Genomic DNA, 21,939 nt, shown 5'->3' on the forward strand with positions numbered 1-21,939 from the left:
GGTGTCCTTGTGAGGCCCTCGAAAACAAATCACTTACCTTTAAGTAACTGCTATAGTCCATAGTTGGGTAAGGTCCCAGCGTTTCGACCGCCGTATCTTTTCCGTTGTCCAAATGTCATCGAGATAGTGCAAACTCACGTAACTAACTGTGGATACCGCGTAGTAGGTATGTGACAAAAATTGACAAATTCCAATTATTACTCCAAATTCGTTGAAATAAAACCATGCTTCGTGTTCGCGGCCTTACCCAGACATGGGCGCCGGGAGGGCGACCCGAGGGGGTGTACTTGCACCTCCATGGCATAAATGAAAAAAGTACACAGAACATGACTAAGACAAAAAATAATCCTGCTGGCGCCTTCGTACCCAGTTGTAAATAGGTACCTATGTATATAGTATGCTTTTATTTTCCAAACCATTTGTTATGATTAGGTATGTAAAGTATGTGAATGTCTCTGAATAAATGCTTATAACGGATAAAATTATTATGAAGGCAAGATACTCGGGTGTCCGATTCTCGTGATGACATTAATTAATGATTGTACGTACCAACTATTAGATGTGAGAATTAAAATGATTTTGTTTACTATACTAGGAATACCTATTACTTGCAATTGTCTAGCATCGATTTGACATTTCGAGTAGATACGTCATTATTTTCCATATCAGCGATATATTGAATCATAGAAGTCAAAATGGTTTTCAAATAATTTATTTTTTGTAGTAGCGTATGTTCCGAGGAGTACCTAACCGATTTTTGTTTTTCAGTTGTTTTTTTTTTTTTTTTTTTATTCGATTGGCTGGCAAACGAGCAAGTGGGTCTCCTGATGGTAAGAGATCACCACCGCCCATAAACATCTGCAACACCAGGGGTATTGCAGACGCGTTGCCAATCTAGAGGCCTAAGATGGGATACCTCACGTGCCAGTAATTTCACCGGCTGTCTTACTCTCCACGCCGAAACACAACAGTGCAAGCACTGCTGCTTCACGGCAGGATTAGCGAGCAAGATGGTGGTAACAATCCGGGCGGACCTTGCACAAGGTCCTACCACCTGCCAAAGTTTTACTTTTTGTGATTTTTTAAAATTTAAATATCTATAAAGAGAGTTTCATGTCAAGGAATATTTGAGCAGTTTTGTAAAAAAATATTTTTTGTTTGACAGTTTTTTGTTGATTTTATTTGCAAAAAACTAGCAAAAAAACGAATTCCCACTATAAAATATTAAGTTTACTTATTTTGTTTCTTTGGAATGGTATTTTTTTTAATTGGAGTGTGATATGATATGGTATTTATCTATTTAGTTAATTACTTAATTGAGTAAAATAATGTATCGGTTATATTTTACAAAACTGCTCATTTACTAGTCACATTGGATGTAAGAAAATTTAAACTAGTTAGACTGAATAGTCGTAAGTTACAATCCAACGGTTTGGCCACGACTTCACGACACAGGCGGCACGGTGAGCGTTTTCTCTGTTCATTGCGTGTGTTGCCAGGTGGCCACTGTGCGGTGGACGTTTCGACCACGCAATGAACAGAAAACCGCCGTCGGTCGAGCGTTGTCGTAGCCAGAGTCCGCCACAGGTCCTATGGATACAAAGTGCAATATTCGAACTTCGTATCTTGCCGTCCCGCTGACGCTTATATTATTTAATGCGAGAGTGAGAGGGACGGTACGATACGAACTTGGATTTTCGCAGGCGGACCGTTAAATTATTTGGCACCATATTTTTGTATTTAACTCGTATGAAATAAAACACGGTTTTGTTGTAATTGTTTGTTTTATTCTATATTGTACAAAATAATCACGACTCGTGATATCTGTGATGCATAGTATTCGTACAAAGAGCGTTTTTTGTAATGAGGTAAGTAGATACTCTTCTTTGCATCCTGAAGAACACACAATACGCTCTTAACTGCTCCAGCCTTCGCAGTCGGCTTAAACTCTCAACGTTTGAAACTTTTGAAAGTAACTTGACATTAACTTTGGTATGTTGAAATTATTTTAAGTATAAATAAAACTACATCTAAAATCATTTACAAACACTGCCAGGCAAGATCTTAAAGCTTGTATAAAAATCTGTTTATGCATTTTTAAATGAATTAGGTTTTTGTAAAACAAAGACCATTCGTATACAATACAAGAGAGAAGACAATTTTATATCAACTTTATTCTAATTACACCATTATAATCTATACACTATTGAAAAATCTAATAGCAGTTTACTGACAACTTATGGTTTGAAACGCTAGCTCGCTCTAATGTAAGTAATGTTTCCAAGGCAGGCGAAAAACGGACAATGTATGTATGTATGTATGTATGTAAACTTTTTATTGTACAAAAGAAAAGAAAAAAAAATACAATTGGTAGAACTTTGAAATGCTTGTACATGGAACTATGGCCCAATCCCTCTTGTTCTGATAGGAGGCCTGTGCCCAGCAGTGGGACGTATATAGGCTGGGATGGGGGTTCATTTTATTTTTATCACTAAGTTATTATTTTTATGGAGCTTGTTTGTTTGAGTTCTGACGTTAAAACTATCCTGATCCAAAGAGATTCGACAAGTATAGAGGGAAGCTTTCGGAACTTGCGAACTTTTAATTATCCCTCTAATTCTTGTTCATTTTGATGTAATGAACGCCGCTTCTCCAATAGATGGCGTTTGTTTCAGGTTACTTTACTGAGGTAAAAAGTATGTTTAGTGACGTGACGGCTACTTAGTGGATTCTGGCCGGAATCATGATGCAGACCAGATCCTGGTCGTTTTCGTTCTTCAGCTCCCATTTCACGTCGACTTTGACTTTGGGATAGGATTTCAGGACTGGTAACGTTGCTGCGTAGTTAGCCACTTCGCCAGCCTGCAAAAGAGTTGTTTAGGTACTGATACCAAGTCCTAAGCCACGAACTATTAAGTACAGCAAAATAAATAAAACAAAACCGGCAAAGAGCGTGTCGGACACGCCCAAAATAGGGTTCCGTAGCCATTACGAAAAACATTTTTAATATTTTTCTAAGGATTTCGTATTTTATACGGAATCTTCCAAGTATAGGTATATTTTATACCTTAGGCTGCTATTTACTCTTAAACTACTAAAAATTCTCAAGCAAACTTAGCCGTTATAGTTTTCCTTGAAAGTTTGATATAATTACTACCATCCTGAATTTTTTCAAATTTTTCCACCCACCGGTTTAGATTTTAGAGGGGGGGGGGGACGCTCGATTTTCATGAAAATTTGCACTTTAAAGTTGAATATTTCACAAACAAAAAAATCGTCTTAGCAAACCCCTAATGGTTTGAAAAGACCTATCCAACGATGTCCCGCACTATAGGGTTGGATGAGAAAAAAAAATCACCCCCACTTTACGTCTATGGGAGGTACCCTAAAAAGTTTTTTTTAAATTTTTTATTGTACCATTTTGTCGGCATAGCTTACATATATGTATATCCGTGCAAAATTACAGCTTTCTAGCATTGATAGTCCCTGAGCAAAGCCGCGGACGGACGGACAGACAGACAGACATGGCGAAACTATAAGGGTTCCGTTTTTGCCATTTTGGCTCCGGAACCCTAAAAAGTACCAAGTCTAATAGTGCCTACAGAATGCAATAAGACAAAACGACTCTATTGTTAACGGCGTAGAAGCGTGCTGTTCAGATATTTTTGATGAAATTTTTGCTCACAAGTTTATGAACTCGACTGTACCGTGACGTATTTCGAACGCAACCATCACATCTGACGATGAACGCTGGTTGAGTTCGAAACAAGTCAAGACATGGGTTCCTGTGATTTGTGTGTGTGTTTTTACAGCGTGGAGGTGAAGGAGCTGCATGGACACACATTTGTCATGTTACCAATGAACTATGTAACAAGTTCTTTGGTGACATGAATCTCCGCAAAGTAACGCCTGTTTCAATAAATTGTCATAGATACCGGAGCGGAGTATTCAAGTGCTCAAAAAGATCCGCTGGGCTACTACGAAACTCGATCGAAACTAGAAGTACGTATCGTATTGTCCCTCTCGCTCTCGTATTAAATAGTATAAGTGTCAGAGGCACCGTACGACACGAACTTCGAGTTTCGTAGTAGCCCAGCAGAGCTCGCCCTGCAGTTAACAATAGGTCGGGTTCAATGTGTCTATAGATAGACAGTCAACGCGGAAACATTACTAAAACGCGACGCCACGCCACGTCGTCCGACGCATGTTTCTATCTGCACCTGACCTGCAGAACTACAACGAAACTCGAAGTTCGTGTCGTGCGTTCCCTCTCGCTCTCGTATTAAATAGTATAAGTGTCAGAGGGACCGTACGACACGAACTTCGAGTTTCGTAGTAGCCCAGCAGAGCTCGCCCTACAGTTAGCAATAGGTCGTGTTCAATGTGTCTACATAGATAGACAGTCAAGACGGAAACATTACTAAAACGCGAACGCCACGCCACGTCGTCCGACGCATCTTTCTATCTGCACCTGACCTGCAGGGCTACTACGAAACTCGAAGTTCGTGTCGTGCGTTCCCTCTCGCTCTCGTATTAAATAGTATAAGTGTCAGAGGGAACGCATGACACGAACTTCGAGTTTCGTAGTAGCCCTGATGATTATTATAAATGCGAAAAAGTGTGTGTTTGTATGTTTGTCCGTCTTTCACGTCGAAACGGAGCGACGAATCGACGTGATTTTTGGCATAGAGATAATTTATGGGACATAGGCTACTTTTTATCCCGAAAAAATGCACAGTTCCCGAGGGAACTGCGCGCGATAACTGTGCTGCTGCTTAAGTAGCAAAGTAGAAATAAGCAACCTGAGATATGTATGCATAGGAAAAATTCGTGTCTAGATTCCTGTCCAGCAGTGGTGTAGGGGTTATAGCACGCAGCACGGAATGCTGAGGACCTGGGTTCGATTCCCAGTGCTGGTCTCTTTTTCTGTTTTTTCTGTGCATCCATGTCTCAGTTTGTAATTTCGATATGTATTTTCGAAATATATTGACTGTTAAGCGTTGGATGGCGTGTGCTAGCGTGGCGTGGCGTCGGGTTTTAAATAACATGTCCGCACCTTCATTCTGTCGTACCTTGAGAGGGCAGGTGAGGCCGCTGCCTTTGCAAGCATCGGGTTGCGGCAACGGGAAAGGCACCGGCAGGTTCATGATCACCCCATGGACCTCCGTTTCTATGGACTTCACCGCTACGGCTGTAAACAAATTGAAAGTTTATTCAAAATTCAAATTAAAAAAAATTCAAATGATTTATTCAGTAAATAGGCCGCAATGGGCACTTTTACACGTCATTTTTTAAACTACCAGCGCTTTCGGAAAGACCATCATTGCCAAGAAGAATGCGCCGCAAGAAACTTGGCAGAAAGTCATTTTTTCATAATAATATAATTACAAATAAAATACTTAAAAACTATATTATACAATTAAAGAAAAAAATACAAAAAATAATAATAATAAAAATACAGGGATGTATGGGGTCCCTTAGTTACAATACTAAACACTAACTATATCTAAACTATATCTACGTTCAGTGGAAGTGTAGAATGCTTCCACCGTCATAAATTTTAAAATAATTTTATTTTTTTATATTTTATATTAGAAAAGAGAGACTAAATAATACAATTCACGGGATTACCTACTCGTGTTTGAATACATGTGTAAGAAGCAAATGTTAATAATATCAAACATACCAAGCGTTTCAACCTTTTGGTTCTAACGGCACACTTTTCGTTCACCAAAGTTTCACGGCACACCAGTAAAAAATAGCCAAGTGCGAATCGGACTGGCGCGTAGCACCTTACGGGTTCCGTATTAGGCTTGTTATCGCATACACTTCGCGGCGATCGCGGCACAGCTGAATACTCGGCACACTGCAAGGCTACTACGAAACTCGAAGTTCGTATCGTACCGTCCCTCTTGCTCTCGTATTAAACAGTGTAAGTGTCAGAGGGACCGCACGACACGAACTTCGAGTTTCGAGTTTCGTAGTAGCCCTGCTGGTGTGCCGCGGTATACCGGTTGAAAACCTCTGAAGTAAAACAGTCGAGGTTAAAGATGCCTTTACACTTCAGTTCCTTGTCACTGTAGGTATGCCTTCTGACAATTTTATAAAAAAGTTCAAACATGAAGTGACAGCGACACGGTAGTAAAGTGTATACATTATTGACCTCGAACGTACAATAATAATAATACATTATTACAATTGAGTACAAATTAAAGGGAAGAGGGTCGCGTTTATCCACACTCGCATAAACTTGCATTTTTTTTTTATTCGACTGGATGGCAAACGACCAAGTGGGTCGTGGATGGTAAGAGATTACCACCGCCCATAAACATCTGCAACACCAGGGGTATTGCAGATGCGTTGCCAACCTAGAGGCCTAAGATGTATTACTCTCCACGCCGAAACACAACAGTGCAAGCACTGCTGCTTCACGGCAGGGTTAGCGAGCAAGATGGTGGTAGCAATCCGGGCGGACCTTGCACAAGGTCCTACCACCTGCAACACGCACCATTACGCGAGTAACCATATCTCATTTACTTGCAACCATATCACACTCAGGGGCATTCATGATAATATTGAAACGTTTAATGTCAAGACAGTCTAATAACATTTGTATTACAATAATCAGCTTTTATGTGTCATGACAATTGTTCTCATAAAACTGTGTATGTTGGAACTATGTTAACAGTCATTAACTGCTTCCGTTTAGGTATGATTATGCTTGTAGCTATTGACATCATAGTGCGCATTAGAGATGGGCCGAACGGGGTTTCACCGAATACGAATATTCGGCCGAATGTTCGGTAAATCTTTTAAGGAAACGGAACCGAATGTTCGGCATAATTGATTCCTCAGTAGAGACTAGAAAATGATTCATTTTTGTTGAAATGTTTAATTATGCAACTCTTGATTACTCGTAAAACAAAACATAAAGACCTCATTGATTATATTAACATATTATCTATATAAATAAAAATGAATCGTAAAATGTGTTGCTATTCGCTAAGCGCAAATCTCGGCAACGGCTGGACCGATTTCGCTAATTCTTTTTTGTTGTGTTTTTTATTATCAAAAGAAGGTTCTTATGAAAGAAAAAAATACAACGGGGGCGAAGCCGCGGGCAACAGCTAGTTTTATTATAAAAATAACTTTAGCTTAATCTCAAAACAGCTACATACTTATATTTTGTTTTTAATTAATAATAGTATTTTTTTTATCGCGGGACTTAAATAAGCCAATATATACCCGAGGTGTTTGGCCACCCGAGCTTTAGCGAGGAGACACCCGTTTATCCGAGGGTTTATATTGACTTTTAGTCTTGAGGTGTAAACTCTATTTTTCACTTCGATTGCGAGAAAAAAATAGTCATTTCTGTGAAAGAATTAATGCGTTTCTTATTCCTCCAGTCCATAAAACTTTCATAGGTTTTTAAATAAATCTTTCTAGATTTCGGCGGCAAAAGATTATCAATGATGTCTTTTGCTCTTTGTTCAACATCATAATTTTCACTATCACTTGAGGACATTGTGAGAATAATCAATTTATTTTAATCGTTTATGATTTACGCTCTACAACAATTTCAAAGTTTTCACGGTAAGTATTTTTTTCCAGCCAGACACAGATATAAAAAAATCGCATCGGCGAAATGGTCTATACAATTTGACCGTTAATTCAAATCTTAAATTAAACGGAGTATAGAGCCGTAGAGCCGTTTTTGAAATATTGAACTTTGAAGTGACAAAGTCGGGGTTTCCAATTTTTTGTCGGTTAGGTTAGTTTATGACGTCATAGGACTCTATACTCCGTTTAATTTAAGATTAACGGTCAATTTGTAACACGTTTCTCGGTATTTCGAACACAAATGGACTTAAAATACCTACATAGATGTACATTTATTAGCGGTATTTATTATGTTTTTATTACAGAAGTTAACACAATTTTAAATAGTTTCGTTGTTTCATTTAAAAACGTGTGCAAATTCAAATGTTAAAATAAATGGAGTATACTCGTAAGTCAACTTCATGATGGATATTAAGGCGCTGCCTTATGTAGTCGCTCGACGCCTCGTTTCCAGCGACAAATATATATACCTCGTTGAGTTTCTTGCCGGATTCTTCTCAGCAGAGGTTTTTCTGAACCGGTGGTAGATTTCTTTTGACATTCATAAGTGCTTGTTATAGCCTAAATTGAATAAAGATATTTTGACTTTGACTGACAAATCTGGTCACGTGACCCTATAAGCCAAAAGCCCTAAAGCCCTTAAGGGCAACTCATAGCCTAGCAACTAAAATCTTTAAAAATAAAGATTAGCTAGGAATATCATTTAACTCTTTAAAAAAGCCGTGGTGGCATAGTGGTTTGACCTATCGCCTCTCAAGCTGAGGGTCGCGGGTTCAAACCCCGGCTCGCACCTCTGAGTTTTTCCAAATTCATGTGCGGAATTACATTTGAAATTTACCACGAGCTTTGCGGTGAAGGAAAACATCGTGAGGAAACCTGCACAAACCTGCGAAGCAATTCAATGGTGCATGTGAAGTTCCCAATCCGCACTGGGCGGCGGGGGCCCGCGTGGGCGCGTCGTTTTGAGAGGAGGCCTGTGCCCAGCAGTGGGACGTATATAGGCTGGGATGATGATGATGATCATTTAACTAATTGTAAAATTGTTATGAAATAAACAGTTATAATTTTTTTTTTATTTAGAATTCTCCGCGACTGAAAAAAGTAGCGTCAAGTGTGATAAACTTACAGGGTGTGAAGTTGATGGTGATGGAAGCATTAGTGTTGCGCTTGAGCACACACTCCTTGGCATCGTCTGCGCAGCCGCTGACCCCCACACTCTGCACCGTAGCAAGCGCCGATCCTGTAGCCAATTTAATGAAAATATATTAATAGAATGAGAATTAGTTCGTTGAAGTGGCGTTGGGCTGGCCACGTCTGTCGCAGGACCGATGAACGGTGGAGCAGACGAGTCCTCGAATGGAGACCACGGACGGGAAAACGTAGTGTAGGGCGTCCTGAGGCACGGTGGACGGATGACCTTAAGAGGATCGCTGGCGGCGGATGGATGCGAGGGGCTGAAGACAGAGTGTTGTGGCGCGCCATGGAAGAGGCCTATGTCCAGCAGTGGACTGCTGTAGGCTGAAGATGATGATGATGATATTAATAGAGGTAAATACATGTATTAGCGACGTTCCCCAGCTACGTTGACCAGTTCCAGTGGTCAGATTGATTTAAAATTGGCATACTTATGTTAATCTGGTGACAATGCCATTCCTGGGCAGCCGCGTCGTGAAACAGTGGAACAGTTTGCCCGAGACAGTGATCAGTGCACCTTCAGTGAATTCTTTTAAAAACAGACTTGATAAGTACTTTGAAGACAATTACACAAGCCAGGGTTGCTTGTCCGCATTGTCCTGGTGTGTCGAGACTGTTTGTGCAGCGTATATCTTTAGCGATTCAGCGGGGCAATGCGGCAAGTATTTAGTACGTTTGGGTCTGAATTGCATCGGTCCGGGGATTGCTTTGGGGTTTAGGTTAAGTTAGGTTAGACTAATCACGAAGCATGTTGCGGATCTACAATTTGTTTTGATTACACAAGTGAACAATGATATGCACGCATCAGCTATAAGCTGCCTGTGCATTATAAATAATAATAATAATAATGCAATAATCTGGCAATAACCCGGCTCGGACCTCTGAGTTTTTCGAAATTCATGTGCGGAATTACATTTGAAATTTACCACGAGCTTTGCGGTGAAGGAAAACATCGTGAGGAAACCTGCACAAACCTGCGAAGCAATTCAATGGTGCGTGTGAAGTTCCCAATCCGCACTGGGCCCGCGTGGGAACTACGGCCCAAGCCCTCTTGTTCTGAGAGGAGGCCTGTGCCCAGCAGTGGGACGTATATAGGCTGGGATGATGAATCTGGCAGTGACATCCTGGTAATACTAGTAATAAAGTTTGTACCTATGTTTGTATCTATGCTGTGATACAGCTAACAAAAAGTACTGTCAGCAAAAAAGCTGGTATTAAAAATGACATGTTTTGCAAAAAAACTTTGAAAATTGTACCCGAGCAAGGCATGTGCAGGTGGTAGGACCTTGTGCAAGGCCCGCCCGGATTGCTACCACCATCTTGCTCGCTAATCCTGCCGTGAAGCAGCTGTGCTTGCACTGTTGTGTTTCGGCGTGGAGAGTAAGACAGCCGGTGAAATTACTGGCACTTGAGGTATCCCATCCTAGGCCTCTAGGTTGGCAACGCATCTGCAATCCCCCTGGTGTTGCAGGTGTCTATGGGCGGTGGTGATCTCTTACCATCAGGAGACTCACTTGCTCGTTTGCCATCCAATCGAATAAAAAAAAATGTGCGGGTGGCTAGTATTCCTATATAATTTTGACGAACAAAACGATTTTTCTAAAAGAAATTACTGACGACGACTATTTGGTTAGAGGCGGTTACATCCTTTATCAGTTTGTTGACATATTGTTTGTTTTGTTACCGTAACAATTAGAGTTTACATTGTAATCGCTTTGTTTAGAGCCGTGACGCCGGCGTTAGATTAGCAAATGACGTTTTGATACCCCGGAAATCTTTTCTTCATGTAGTGTAATTCTTTCTCATTGTACAAGTCAACGCACGTAAAAAGAGCTCTGGGTGGCTAATGGAGGGGATACGTTTGCGCATCTGTCAACTAACAAGCCAATGGCGTGACGGCCGCGCGCGCGCTCCTACCTTCCTCATTGGCTCCTAGGCCCCCTTCCCGCTTTCGCCACTGCTCCGCCGCCAATTTGGTCCGTATTTAGCTCACTGCGCAGGTATATCGCCAGGAGCTCTTTTTACGTGCGTTGACTTGTATTGTCTCGGAAACGTTCGTATGCATGCGGCTTTAGTGAGTCCTACCCTCCCATGAAGACATTTTAGGGGAAGGTCGCATCGAGAGAATAATAATATCGATATACAGGCTGTTTGGCAGTCGGATGTAGGGGTTTTAAGGGATGACAGAAAATTTTTGACCAGATTCACTATCATGCTAAGTTTTGAGATCTCAATCTTTTGAAAATCACTCCGTTTGCCGCAGTTTTTTTTTAATTTAACACCCTGTATAACCTGTATTGAGTTAATTTTTAGTGTTTTGCCTGCGCAATGCCTTGTTTCTTCAAAATAAATTCAAATAATTGCCCACTACTGCTACACTGATAAAAAAAACCTCTTAAGAAGAAACTCAGATAAGTAATTTTGTGACTTTGCGTGACTACAAAAAAAAGTAACAGCGATTTACGCGTACAAATTGATTAGGTAATAAACTTCTTTGATAAATGTGTCATTTAAAAAATGTGACTTTGCATAATAGTAAATATGGCCAAAAATGTTCAGAATTATCCTACCTATTATCCACCCTGTAGAGTGGTTTACATCTGAGTTAAGATTTTTATTCGACTTATGTTTCATTCTCTACATAATTTTATCGTGGGGGTTATAAACATCTCATTATGATGTATCAAACTCGTGGTTTGACGTTTCTCACTAATAAATAAATTACCCTATTTATTAATACAAACATGTCACTTAATACAATAATTCATGGACACGTCGGCAGCATTCGGAAGAAGTCGTGTTTCGAATTTTCACGATGGGAACGGATTATGCACTAGATACTATACATCAATAAAATAAATCAATACACTTTATCAATAAAATCTCACTAATATTATAAATGCGAAAGTTGGTAAGTCTGTTTGTTTGTTGCTTCATCATGTCTAAACCACTGAACCGATTAAGATGAAATACGGTATACAGATAGTTTAAGTCCCGAACAAGGACATCGGATAGTTTTTATGCTGGAAAGTTGCATAGTTCCCGCGGGATAGCGATAAACGAATACCGCGCGGACGGAGTCACGGCGCGGGTAACGGTTAATAAAAGAATAAACTACATATAAACTGTAATTATTTATTAAGAAAATATTAAGAAAATATCCATAGGACTAAAACTACTATTAAATTAAAATAACTAAAACTAAAACTTTAATTAAAAAAGAGAGGTGGGCCTCTTGGCATAGTGCCCATCACGCAGGCAGCATTCCCGCGTTGAACTGCGATTGAGATTCTTTGCGCGAGAAAGCTGCCGGCGCGAGGGTTGCCTGTTGCCTCCCTTAACCTATTGCTGAACTCCATCTTTAGCTCCAGCGCACCCTTACCCCAAGGACCTAGAGTCTCGACGCCGAAAGCAAAGAAATGATATTGGACGCCGAGACAGCTATATTTTGTGACCTTGAGGCGTTCCCGGGCGTCTGCAGCCGCCCCCCGCACATTTGGTAGTTGCTGGTAGGTAGGACGCCGCCAGGGTATCTGTACAGGTAGCGTCCCACACCAGCGCACGGCCATAGTCGTCCAGGGTATTAACGACATTCCGTCAACTACATATTACTTTTATGTATAAGTACCTACACTTTATAATTTTGATAGATTGTTATACTTTATACCTACGTCGTAAGATTTATATCGTTTCGCATTTATAAATGTTATCTAAGTGCATCGGCGTCTATAGCTATAAATTTGTACTATATTCAGTAGAAAGTGAAACTTAGGTATGTATAAATACTTTTATCTTCGACGCGTACCTGTCTAGAATGGGAATTTCTTAGGGAATTCAATAAAATCCTGGAATTTAAATTGAATTGCTGTATATCTAATGGTTTAAGCGTGAAAACCCGTGGATAAACACTAGCTAAATGTACAATATGGACAGTCAAGGTCTTTAATTCATAAGCCACCATGGATCAGTTTCACAGTAAACGTCATAGTGACAGCGCATTATTTAACAAGGAAGATCTTAATGATTTTTCCTTTGAAAAGGTTCCATGGTATGGCCCATGAATTAAAGCCCTTGAACTTGGTCCTTGTGAAACCTTTGTCTTACTAATGTCATTTTCCAAAGAAATATGTGGAAATTTATTATGAAAAGGTTCCACCCTGGTACGTGATTCTAAGTGCTGTTATTCGCCTAATCTGTTCACTCTAATTCAGTGAACTGCGATGGAAATCGTTAAGAGTTTTGAAATGCCAACAACTTGATTTGTTAACTTTGTTAAATACAAAAAGTTATTTTAGAACGTTTGATGAATCTCCGACCGACCGTAGCGTCTGATATAAACAGTAGATATACATTTATCATCGTCATCCCGGCCTATATCCCACTGCTGGGCACAGGTCTCCTCTCATACATAGGGTTCGGGCCGCAGTTCCCACGCGGGCCGAGGGCTAATCGAGAACTTCACACACACCATTGAATGAGTATTTCAGCATAAAACCCCTTAAATACTCGTAAACACATATTTATGATTGGTTTTTGGAGTCTTTTTGCTGTATTTAAATACAAACTGAAACATGGATGCACAGAAAAACCAGAAAAAGAGACCAGCGCTGGGAATCGAACCCAGGTCCTCAGCATTCCGTGCTGCGTGCCATACCCCTACACCACCACTGGATAGGAGTCTAGACACAAATTTCTCCTATGCACCACATATCTCAGCTTGCTTTTTTCTTATTTAGCCACTTAAGCAGCGACACTAGTGACATCTATGTTTTAGCTCTCATCGAGAGACGTCAACATTCCTTCGGAACTAATCGCTCACCCGGTCAAGAGATGTTTGCTATTAAGTAATCAAGTTATGCTTGGTTTTTGGAGTTTTTTTTTTTTTTTATTTCAACTCCAAATTTGTTACTTTTACGGTCATCCCGTGAAATCCATATCGAAAGCAAGCTGAGATATGTGGTGCATAGGAGAAATGTATGGCACGCAGCACGGATTGCTGAGGACCTGGGTTCTATTACCAGCACGGTGGTAGATTTTTTTTTTGACATTCATAAGTGCTTGTTATAGCCTAAATTGAATAAAGATATTTTGACTTTGACTTTGAGCACCGGTCCCTTTTTCTGGTTTTTCTGTGCACCCATGTTTCAGTTTGTATTTTCGATATACTTACACACATTTACTCAACGTAATTAGATTAAGTACTGTGTCATTCATGGGAATACGGTTAATCGAATCAATTGCCCTTTGCATCACGGGGCGTGTCGTGTGCGTACAAAATCGTCGGCCATTGTCGTCCATATTAGTATGACAACGTGTATCCTGTCCGAACCTGGGATCAACACTATGTAAACAGGCTCAACAAGTACTTAATCATAGTCATATAGTTTACTAGCTGTTCCCCGCTACTCCGCCCGCGTAGAATTCGTTTATCGCTATCCCGCGGGGACTATGCAATTTGCTGGGATAAAAACTATCCTATGTCCTGTCCCGGGACTCAAACCGGAAGACGACCGGATGGCGAAGTGGTTAGAGAACCTGACTACGTAGCTTGGGTCTCGGTTTCAATTCCCGGCCGGGCAGACATTTGTAGGAATAATACGAATGTTTGTTCTCGGGTCTTGGATGTTTAATATGTATTTAAGTATGTATTTATTTATATAAGTAGGATGTTTATCCGTTGCCTGGGTCCATATTGGCTCATATACAATTTTTTATTCGATTATTTATAATAATACCTCTTTGTAATCATCATCATAATTTCTCCGAAAATTGTTCGTTATATTTTTAAAATAATTATTTTTACTACTACCTACATTGCTCATAATGATACATATATCGATTTTTTTTTACACATAATGTCAACACTGAGATTTTATCTATACCCATAATGTTATTTCGGAGAATTTCTTTATTTATAAACTTATTTCATATAATCATCGCAGTTCTAACCTAACCTAACCCACTTTTTTGGCAGGATTTCGGTTCTGTGAGGGTCGCAGTTTTAACCTAACCTAGCCCACTTTTCTGGAAGTATTTCGGTTCTGTGAGGGTCGCAGTTCTAACCTAACCCACTTTTCTGGCAGGGTTTTGGTTCCGTGAGGCTCGCAGTTCCAGCCTAACCTAACCCATTTTTTGGCAGTATTTATATTTTGTGAAGATCACAATTCTAACCTCTGGCTTTTGTGGCTTTTTAGTTTTTTTTTAGTTTCTTATTTTGAATTTACTTGCATTTATGTATGGATAGATTAGGAATAAACAAATGTATGTTGGCTGTTTCACCATCCATTGATTAGGCTTAACTGACGGTTAAATGTGATGCCGTCTCCGTCTATTCGAACAAAACAAATAGAGACGGCATCACATTTAACCGTCAGTTAACACTAATCAATGGATGGTGAAACAGCCCCTTAATGTTATTGCCTGAAATCGATATGTTGAATAACGATATATACATAAATAATTTGTTTCACTTGCAGGGAAGTGACTACATAACAAATCTGGATTCGTTTTCTTTATCATATGTTTGATCTACATAATAAATCTTATTTACTTTTTTATGTATATAATAATTCTATTATTATCTATTATTCATTTTTTCTTTGTAATAGCTGTCTGCTAACATAAACCTTAAAACTATAGGTCTAGATTGTGTTAATTTAAGTCTGCTCATAATTCTGTATAAGACTGTTTGTTTCTTATCAATAAACAATAAAAAACAATAAATTGTAGTAATAGAGGTATTTATGTTGAATGACATTATGAATATAATAAATTCGGAGTTCCAATGATTATTAACTAAAATAAAAATGTATAATGATCATTAGGATGTAAAATTGTATGAGATATATTTTCGACGTTTCAATAATCGAATTTGCAATTTTATATGAACTTTGGCGCACCCCCGTTGCCTAGTGTTCATAGTACAAGCTTTGCTTAGTTTGGGACTAGGTGGTTTTTTTTGAAGTCGGTTAAAAATAGTTTGAAATAGTTAGGTACAGAAATTCTTTACATTCAAACAACTCGAATCCGAACAGTACTTAGAGCCTTTCTTTTTAGATGAATGATACCGAGATTTGGAATGGATTCCGGGTAAATTTACAAACCTGGGGTAGTTTTTACCTAATTTCGATACATCAAGTAAAAGCTATCGGCTGGGCCGAGAGAGAGGCCTTGTCAAATCCTATAAAGCTTACGGCTTGACCTTTATTTGGGTACCATCTGGAGAGCTGACTGTCACATGTAATCCATATCTTTCAAAGCAGCTTACTGCTGCACCCAGATAGGTATAACGTTTAATAATACTTCGTACGTGGGCGACCGAGTTTCACTCGTCTAAAAACGCGAAAACACACGTATTCTTAGAAAAGTCCAAGCTAGGTTGATTTTTCGCCCCCAAAATCCACAAAGCAAATTTCGGCAAAATCGTTGGTGGTTTCCTAAATCCCCGATATAAATAAATATACAAGTTTATATAATTAAGATTATTTTTATTTTTGTTTTTAACTTTTTGTTATCTCTCTTAGATTAGGAGGTATATTGCGGCTTTAAAGCAGTGCTTTAAAACATGTACCGAACTAATTTCTAATTCTAACTTTGTGTATTATATTGAAAGGGATTTGCGTACTATGCGGCAAGTGGTTAAGATGATGGCTTTTTGTAAAAGAGTGTATGTGGCTGAATGCATGTTGTATTATTGATCGTTTTAAGGTGTAAGATAGAAGGTTAGCTAAGAAGTTCTCGGAACCGGCCACCGAGGAAGTTTATCTTACTATTTTTACAAAATTAATTAATGTTCGTATCAATCGGGTACCGTATCAATTTACATACATAAAGTTTGAAAAGATAATGGGTAAAATACAACCGTAATTTGATATAATGAAATTTTCTAAGAAATCAATTTTACAGTATTGTAAATCAAATAAACCAAATCTAAATAAAGTTCTTATTAAAGTTGATATACCTACAATCTAAAAGTCTATAACAACAAGCAGTTAGGCAGTTAGGCATGTGACGTACCTACTAATGTACAATGTACAAGTGTACATAATGTACAAGTGACCTTTTTATTGTTTATAATAATTTAACAAAGTTGGCAGTTATCATTCACTATCGTGTACGTATTATATGACACGATACACGTGCCGTGCCATGCAAATTTTGTCATTTTGTCATTAAACAACTAGTTATATACTAATCATTGATAACCTAACGAGAATCGGAAACATTCATACGGTAGGTATTTCCGCCAAACTGTATATTTAACCTTAATCATTTATTTCAGATTTAGATTATTTCTCGTAACGACCAATTAAATATATGGATTTTTGGTAATCACTTTATTAGTTTAGCTATGTACATTTGCAGTTCTGGTAAATACTTTTAAATAGCTAAGTTTGGGCCAAGTTGCCCGAAATAAAATGAATTTATTTATTATTATTATTTGATCCTAATGAGACCGTAAGAATCTTAGTTTTATTTTTACAAAATTGTATATTATATTATATCTGTACCTATTATGTAGTGTTGTATGGCTTTGAACGCCTTCATACCCCCTCCCGCGTCTTACGTCAAAGTAGTAAAATGTCCATTCGGCTAAGTAGGGTAGATGAAAAATATGAGAATAGATACAAGGGATAAGCGAATTCTTCAGACGAAGTCGAAGTGGGCAACTGTTATTTTTTATTTGATAAAAAAATCTTCACCCCAACAACACCTACCCCCTTCATCCTGGTGACATCGTATTATTATGTATAGTCAACCAATTTGATTCCTAGGCCACCATGGAACCCTGTCATAGTAAATAATTAAGATTGGTTTTTTGGAATCTTTTTGTAGTTTTTTTATTTCAATTCCAAATTTTTACTTTTACGGTCATCCCGTAAAACCGAAATTGAAAATACAAACTGAAATATAGATGCACAGAAAAAACAGAAAAATAAGACCATCACTGGGAATCGAACCCAGGTCCTCGGTAATCCGTACCGCGTGCTATACCGCTACACCACTGATGGTCAACGGTACCGACACGAATTTCCCTATGCACCTCATATCTCAGCTTGTGTTTCTTACTTAGTAACAAAAGCAGCGATGCTAGCGACATCTATGCCGTAAGCCCTCAAACTTTTTCGGCATTCCTTTGGAACTAACCGCTCACCCGGACAAGAGATATCTACTTACTAACTACCTACTACCTACCTACCTACTAACTTGTGTGACTAAGTAAGAAACACAAGCTGAGATATGAGGTGCATAGGGAAATTCGTGTCGGTACCGTTGACCATCAGTGGTGTAGCGGTATAGCACGCGGTACGGATTACCGAGGACCTGGGTTCGATTCCCAGTGATGGTCTTATTTTTCTGTTTTTTCTGTGCATCTATATTTCAGTTTGTATTTTCAATAGTAAATAATATTAATTGTCAATAATAATGTTTATCGAATGACGTAAAATATCATTGCGAAAACACAAAAACCGATAAAAGCAGACAATGTTGAGAAATCATTGTAAATTTTATAGCCATTCAAGATTTGATTTTTTGATTTGAGATTATTGCATTTAGTATGATTAATAGAAAAACAACCGATAAAATACGATTTTAAATTAGCATGTTAAACAAGACTGCTTATCGTGAAAGGGACGGCAATACGTGCGAGTGCGATAAACGATCATGCAACAAGTCACGTCATTTTAATCATTAAAAATAAATATGTAGAAACTAAAAGTATGTACATGTAACTATCATATAACTTACTTACTTTATTCTATCTTATATATATATTATGACGCATTACGAACACATTGTTTGTATGGCGTGTAAAATAGGTGGATTGTCTTTTGACCTATATGCATTAAATTCTTAAAGCTCATTTTTAAAAGTAGATATGTACATTCTAAAAAGTAATGTTTTTCATAGATATGTGTTGAATATAATAAAATCGTATCTATAGAAAATAAAAGTAAATCAACAAAATGGAAAATATCTTTTGAAAGGGGTGTGTAATGATTGATAAAAAAAAAAAAAATTAAAATTTGATATGATTGTAACATTTGGTATAATCATACACATATTTTGATATAATTCCAGTGAAGCTACTAAACAACAGCCAACCGATAGTGTATTTTTCAACCTCGACATTGGCGGAATCATAAATATTATCGAAGGAGCTATATTAAATAATAAATAATAAATAAATAAATATCACGGGACAATTCACACCAATTGACCTAGTCCCAAAGTAAGCTTAGCAAAGCTTGTGTTATGGGTACTAAGCAACGGATAAATATAATTATATAGATAGATACATACTTAAATACATATTAAACACCCAAGACCCGAGAACAAACATTCGTATTTTTCATACAAATATCTGCCCCGACACGGGAATCGAACCCGGGACCTCAAGCTTCGTAGTCAGGTTCTCTAACCACTAGGCCATCTGGTCGTCAAAATAAAAAATATATTAACTTATTCTAAAATAAAACTGCCTACGACTGTTTTATAAAATAAACCTAACGTAATCTACTTAACTCATATAAAATAAAGATATATGAAAAAGTGTTAATCATAATATACGTTACTGTTAGTTTTACTTCTTGAGTAAATCGAATTATATCAAATGTAGCATACTATCAAATGTTATAGTTATACCTATTAAATGTTGTCATATCTTTCGAGCCGTACCCATTTCATAGCGGTAAACATGTATTTGGCAGTATGTGTTTTTTTTTATTAATAGTTGTTTTGTTTTCGTGTTACAAACATAAGATTGTTTTCTTACTGACATATGTAGGTACGTATCATTTTTTAAGAATTTAGCTAGCTTTTTGCTTTTATGATTTTTAATTCGATAGATGGGGTTCAAAAACTTACTTATAGCATCTATAGTTATAATTATGTATGGTCGATTCCGTTGTGCGACATTCAATTAAACATACAATTACATGGGTGTTAACTTTAATGTCCATAGCTCATCTCAAAACAATCGCAACACGGTAATGGAACAAGATTAATAGAGTCTGTATTATTTACAGTATTATTAAATTATATTTTTCAATTACATTTATAATGGTAACCCAAAATTGACCATATCCACTAACTAATCGTTTCTAATTTCACCATATTTGAAATATTTAGAAATAACCAGTAAACAATTTTACTATGTTATTCCAATTGCCACAAAACTGTTTCTGGAATACCACTTTACCTAAACTAAACTAAATATGACGGAAATCAACTAAAAATTTAAATGATTACGATAATATCTACTTTAGATAATCAATAATCATATCTTAGGTATTACGACTCTATTGAATCTTGTTGTTTTTGCGATGACCTGTCCGAGCTATGTTTATGTCACACACAACGTAACTTTTGTCAGGCACTCGTTTTGTATGGTTAAGAATAGGAAAACTAGATATTTTTTTTGGAAACCACCCTTGTTAGTCTGTAGGTATGGATTTATTTTATTACATGTAACAATTTATGAAATAGTTGTCAGAAATTAGGCAAAGAGTTACACAAAGGTAAACTTAACCTTAAAAAGGTGGGTTCAAGAAATTCGATGGTTAATTTCTGTGGCGCAACGGAATTTCCCAAGTCAGTTTTTTGTAAGGTTGATTACCTACTGGTTGAACTCCTCCCAAAAAAGGATCCTGTTCTAGCTTACCTGGTCTAAGAATGAAATGTTACCAAATACACAAAGTAAATTATGCATAGCTACAATACTTAAATGAAAAAAAAAGTTTATTTTTATTTAATTGTATGAGTATCATACGCAATAAGCAATAACTTCAAGTTTCGGTATGCCCAATAGCTACAGATACCACCTTTGTAAATAAGATAGAATGTACTATATGTAGATCAAATAAAACGTTAACACACACACACACACAAACATCACGCCCGTATTCCCAAATGAGGTAGGCACAGCACACGAAAAAACGTTTACTATGCGATACATACGAAAACCTACTACATTCAACTGAAATCGCGGGAAGTAGGTACCTAATTATGCCTTTAATCCACTCAAACCGCAAATGTCGCAACATTGACATTATTTGGTAACTGGCAACATTACAATGATACTGGTTTTTTTTTATTGAAATCACAAAAAAGAAAAACACTTACCGCAATCCGTGTAAAACTTAGCTTGAGTACTGGCCAGTAAGACAGCAACAGTTAACAGAAACAACATGGCGGCTGTTTGTTTTTAATTTTTCGCGCGCTAACGTGTGTCCGACTCGCGCTACAGTAGCTGACTGGCCAGTGAGACAGTGTGCGTGTGTGACCTTTATGAAGCTTTATATAATGATGCCCAGGCGCAGGTCAAAGAGTATCGTTGGCAGAGGGTCGATGGACCGTTTAAATCGGCTACGCCTGCTCTGCTCTTTGTTTAGAGGTAACATAGGTAAGGTACATAAGTTCAGTTTGTCGTAGCTTTCTTTGTTAGGTTATCCCTTAGGGTGAAGCCAGAAGAGCGTAATTTTTGAGCTGTGAGTCGCGTATTTTCGTAGTAGATTTAAATTGTGTGTCTAAAATCTGCAGAAATATATTATCTCATACATATATATTATCTCTACTCTACTTCTATCTACTGAACTTGAGTGTAATGTTTCAAATAATAAAGTGCGTCAACTAAAAAGGATGATTTAAAATTGATTGTTATTTGATTGTTAGTTTATTATTATTTAATGTAATAGCTAGCGGCCATGTAAAATGAATTAAATATCATCATCATTTTCTTATCGAAACGTGTCGGGTATACCTACTTCGACTTAATACTTGACTGACCCGTGTACTCTATTTAAGTCTGGCTTGCAATTGAGAGAGACTGGAGTTGGTCACTGAACACACATACCTGGGCTTAGTTATTGACAGTAATTTCAACTGGGAACCCCATATAGATCACGTTTGTAATAAATTAAGATCCGTGTTGTCCAAAATTTTATTGCTGCCCCCTCCTGGAAATTGTATGTTCTACAATATGCTCCGTTTACCTATGAAGCAGGATCCCTTACGGGTGTTTGCCCTACACACTACTTGCCCCCCCTAGGCCAGAAGCTGGGTACGCCCCTGCTTGTAAGTGATAGCATGGCGGATGGCTCGCGTCTGTGATCGAGTTTAGCT

General features: G+C 38.0%; 1 protein-coding gene across 1 annotated transcript; it reads right to left on the reverse strand.

Annotated features, from left to right (window-relative positions):
* Positions 1–2,710: 2,710 nt before the first annotated feature.
* On the reverse strand, positions 2,711–21,098 carry LOC141429507 (ecdysteroid-regulated 16 kDa protein-like). The gene is made up of 4 exons (XM_074089835.1): positions 20,941–21,098; positions 8,747–8,860; positions 5,073–5,191; positions 2,711–2,862 (listed from the first exon to the last, which is right to left on the reverse strand). Exons 1-4 carry the CDS (start codon positions 21,005–21,007, stop codon positions 2,722–2,724), a joined length of 441 nt encoding a protein of 146 aa, XP_073945936.1. The 5' UTR covers positions 21,008–21,098; the 3' UTR covers positions 2,711–2,721.
* Positions 21,099–21,939: the final 841 nt, after the last annotated feature.

This window comes from Choristoneura fumiferana, chromosome 7 (genome assembly GCF_025370935.1).
Source record: "Choristoneura fumiferana chromosome 7, NRCan_CFum_1, whole genome shotgun sequence".
NCBI classification, from domain to species: domain Eukaryota; kingdom Metazoa; phylum Arthropoda; class Insecta; order Lepidoptera; family Tortricidae; genus Choristoneura; species Choristoneura fumiferana.